This window comes from Vigna unguiculata, chromosome 1 (assembly GCF_004118075.2).
Source record: "Vigna unguiculata cultivar IT97K-499-35 chromosome 1, ASM411807v1, whole genome shotgun sequence".
In the NCBI taxonomy this organism is placed as follows: Eukaryota; Viridiplantae; Streptophyta; class Magnoliopsida; order Fabales; family Fabaceae; genus Vigna; species Vigna unguiculata.
In genome coordinates this window covers 38,857,254-38,861,755 of record NC_040279.1, presented here as the reverse complement: position 1 = coordinate 38,861,755, position 4,502 = coordinate 38,857,254, and the positions used below count along the sequence as shown (strand labels likewise).

Genomic DNA, 4,502 nt, shown 5'->3' with positions numbered 1-4,502 from the left:
GTCACCTGTTATCATTATTGTTGGATATGTGAAAAATCTCATATTGACCGAAAATAAAATCATTTTAAAATATATAAATGAATACAAATCTCATTTATAACTCGAATTAAATTTAAAATCTACGTCTAATTAAGAATATTCAAATTTCAGTGTACATTTCGTGAGCTGGCTTTTGGGATATATCAAGAGTTTCCTTTGATACTCCTCCACATAACTTATAGTGGGTGTTGAGTGTTTTCCCAACACAGCGACACCTTTTTTTCGTGGGTCTTTTTGCTAATGCCAACGATCTTTCTCCACTTACTACAACCACAACTTGATTACTAAATATGATGCTTAACTCTATGCCCCACAACTTCTTCAGTTACATGTCAAGATTCTAAAATCAGTTAATCCCTGCACTTTGTCATGCCAAGAGTTCTTTGCTCATGTATCGTTTTCCACTACTGCCATGCCCTTTTGTTTCCCTCGGATTCTTAATAAAAAAATACTGGATCATTTGGTCAGAGATTAGCCTATTGTGAATAACTTAGTAGTACTTTCTGATATGAACCCACAAAGATCAATTGTTCTATATCTGTTCTGATTTCCCAAAAAAAATGTTCTAGTCATTCCTTTTAACATTAATTCCTTCCCCATTTGCCATTGCTGAAGCAGCAGTGTGAATTATGAACATAACTTTTAAACCGTACTGATTAAGGATCGAAGTTCCCATAACATCAGATAAATCTTGCAGATCCAAGGTCCCCAAGAAAAAGTATACCGAAATGCAAAGAGAAAAGAGAAAAGGACACTATTTAATATCTCCATCGACACTCCTATCTTGTTGAAGGTAGAATTAAACAAGGGATATTGTTAGGTATAACAACTGATACACATGCTGCCACAACTGAGTAACAAATAAAGACCCTATATACTTAAATTCAAGATGGTATGATCTGAAACAATAGGCCAAGCAACATGATCTAGTAATCACTCTTGATAATGACATTTAATCAAGCTTGATAATGACATTTGTACTTAATGACGCCAGGGAATAACCCTCAAGTTTCTTTGAACAAAGTGCATAAACGATTATCACATCAAACTTTTGCTAGTCCTGCACAAAACATGTCTTCCGAGTGAAGGGAAGAGAACTAAACCCCCCACAAAAGATAATCAATTCGCGCAGTACATAAGAGAAAAACATTGCAGCTTCTCATTTTTTTTTTCAAACGCAGCCTTATCGATTGTGTTGCTTGACATTAGCACAACTGCGTTGCTTGAAAAACAGAGCAATTCGATCGTGGACTAATGGATATCCACAAGTCTCTCAATAATACAGATACAGTGAATTCCCACAAACAGATGTAAATTCCTTTTCATGGGAAAAAAAACTGGGGAATCACTAATTTCTATGCGATCTACTACTACTACTATATTATTTATGTTCTATGACTCGGCTCAACTCTTTTGGATCCTACTCAACTTTATGCGTCGGAGAAACTCAAAAAGTTGAACTCTACCCTTCATGATGCAACTAAACTATTTACAAGTCAGATTTGGCATCTCTTGTGCAGTTTATAGAACCAAGAACTTGCTTATTATCACGACCAACTTTTTGACCCGCGAGACGGTTTACTAATCTGTCTAGAGCTTCCTTCATCCACCAGTGTTGACAAACATCCCTTGCTTCGGCGACGCTCATCTAAAGGAAAAGTTTCAAACAAAAATCAGTGACGCTTTCAGAAATGTACAACCACAACCGTAATAAAATACTGCTTCAACATTCATTCAATTTTGTTCATCTTCTTTCTTACCCATATTCTTTGACGAACGTTTTGCTCAGGCCAGAACTCCAATTGCTCTTGAACAAGTAAAGGGAACATGTACCCTTCATAGAAAGTGTCATGAGTCTTACTCTTGAAACTCCATTTACCCAATTTACCCTGCACCACCACAAAAAAAAGAACAGTTTTTTGAGAATTTACTAAGCATTTTTTTGTAATCATTCTTTTTGGCCCAGCATCATGATGAAATGGCTTACCCCGACAATGCCTCTCACCCCAGCTTCTTCTATGGTTTCTCTCAAAGCTGCCTCCTTTTTTGATTCGTCTAATTCCCAACCTCCCTGGTATTCGGTCAACCAAAATAATGATAAATGAATAAAATAAATCGAAATAATGTGTAACTTGGCCCATTTGGGCGTTGATGTTGATTATTGACTAATAATTGCTAATGGGTCTACCTTCGGAAATAGCATCCCTTTTCCTTTCTGAGAACTGATAACCAGAACTTCTAATTCATCAGAAACGTCCAACGAAGTTTTCTGCCCAATCTTAAATCTGTACGGTATGCATCTGCATGAACACGATTGCAAACACAAAATTAATAACACAATCAGTAACAATTGAAATGAAATTCTGCAGACAAACAATGCAATCCTTAATTCACCAAACTAATTTACTTTCAATTTCCTCATTAGAAACTCATTTTCAAATTCCAAGTATCCATTAACCACAAACCAATAACCTTCAACTGCTTTACTCTTCTCTTAACCAGTAAACACAACTTGCCCAAATCAGAACAAAGTTTGAAGGAATAAAAAATGGTTTCGATATTCAGCAAAAACATAATCACCCCGTGAGAAACAGCTTTTTTCTCTCTCAGAAACATGGACAAGAAAAAAAATTTATATGAAACCCCATTTGCCCAAAGTTAAAGAACAAGAGAGGGTTAGGAAGATACGAACCCCACAACTTGCCGACGACCTTTTCTATAACGTTGCAGCTCCCTGCCGGTACGAGAAACCAATGCAACAACATTTTCCTGGCCAACCACAGCCACCATTTTTTTTCTTCTGTTTACTCCTTTTCAGGAACTTTCTAAACAAAAAGTTTAAAGAAGAAGAACAGAAAGAGAAAGAACAACAACAACAACAAACAAAAGCAATTTGCGTTCAGTAGCTAGCATGAGAGGAGGTGAAGGAGGGGACACCTTTTAATAGTGGTAACCGGTTAGAGAGAGAGAGTGTGTGTCTTGGTAGGAGAGAGAAAATAATGTTTTATTTTATGTTAAAACTATTTTTAAAAAATTTAAAAAAAATGAAAGAAAGAAACAGAGAAAGGTAGTGACGTTGGAGTTGGGCTCACTTAGTAGCAGATCTGCCGCGAATGCATGCAAGGCTATGCCACGTGTTGATGACGTGTCAAATAATTTCTTACGTGGCTGTCAATATCCATTGGCTCACAGGGAATTCATAACACTTTCCATTTTCTTTCTGAAAATAATTATAAAAAAATTATAGATTTTTTTTAAAAAAAAAAAAAAAAACCCGCAGTGTTTATCTAGATGTGAAGACCTGCAATTGATTTGAGCTACTAGAAGCTGTCATTGGCTCGGTTGATTTTCATTTTTTCCTTGAAGTATATGACTTTTTTTGGTGATTTTGCATACTTGATTGATAGTGATTGACGCAGTTTCTGGAAAATTTAGTTGAACAATTTCTTCCTAGCAACTAACAATTTTGTTGTTAATACAGTTTACTGTTATTCGTGTTTTATATCAATATTAATAGAAAAATAAATATAATTATAAATGAATAATAAGTTAATTATCAACGTCATTTATTTTAACTTTTATATAAATAGCGACAAGTTGGGAACTTGGAATTGCATTAGCCGCATAACTATATTTTAATATATACCTTTGTATGGAAACTGAGAATGGGAGAGATAAAATGATTTTTCTCCTCTCATTAAAATATCACTCGAGCGTTCATGAGTTGTTTAAGTGATGAAATTTATGGGTCCTGTAATATAGTTCATTGTTTGAAAAAAAAAATCAAATTAATTTTCTTTTCTTACTAAAAATATTACTCAAGTGAAACGATACTCTTATCATAAAAAAATCTCAGTTTAAATTATTTAAGTGAATTATTAAAAAGGTATTTGTGTGTTAAAAAACTTTTTTATGATGGCAATGATATATAAAATGTAAATCATTAAGGTCATTTGTTAGTAGTTAGTTACTGTTAAATTAATGGGAATGGATTTATTATTTTTTTTTTCGTAAAAGAAATTCTAAAAAAAGTCAATGAATCCCAAATTAATTAGTAATAGTTACTAATAAATACTACTAAATTAATTATGTGTATTGTAAATATTAAGCAAGGAAATTCAATATAAATTTTATTTATTAACTCAAATCACATAAGATCTTCTATCATATAATCGTGAATAAGAGTCACCTGTATTCGTTATAATATAATATTATCTCATTTTAAGAAGTTGTGGAATGATATATAAACCAGAGTAAATATAATTATTATTTTTATACATATTAGAGATAATTTATAGATGTCACTATTTAAATTTGAACTTTCTATCAATTTTTGGAAGTTCTTTTGTTATGTATATTTAAATTATATTTATAAATAGTAAAAGGATCCGTCTTAGTTATTGAATTTAATCAATGTGAAATGATTTAAATTGGTTTACATTTGTTTTCTCCTTTTAAAATAT

General features: G+C 32.8%; 1 protein-coding gene across 1 annotated transcript; it reads right to left on the bottom strand.

Annotated features, from left to right (window-relative positions):
- Positions 1–803: 803 nt before the first annotated feature.
- On the bottom strand, positions 804–2,969 carry LOC114163517 (nudix hydrolase 18, mitochondrial-like). Its single transcript, XM_028047823.1, has 5 exons — positions 2,732–2,969; positions 2,228–2,339; positions 2,027–2,110; positions 1,800–1,928; positions 804–1,687 (listed from the first exon to the last, which is right to left on the bottom strand). Exons 1-5 carry the CDS (start codon positions 2,827–2,829, stop codon positions 1,529–1,531), a joined length of 582 nt encoding a protein of 193 aa, XP_027903624.1. The 5' UTR covers positions 2,830–2,969; the 3' UTR covers positions 804–1,528.
- Between the last annotated feature and the right edge of the window lie 1,533 nt (positions 2,970–4,502).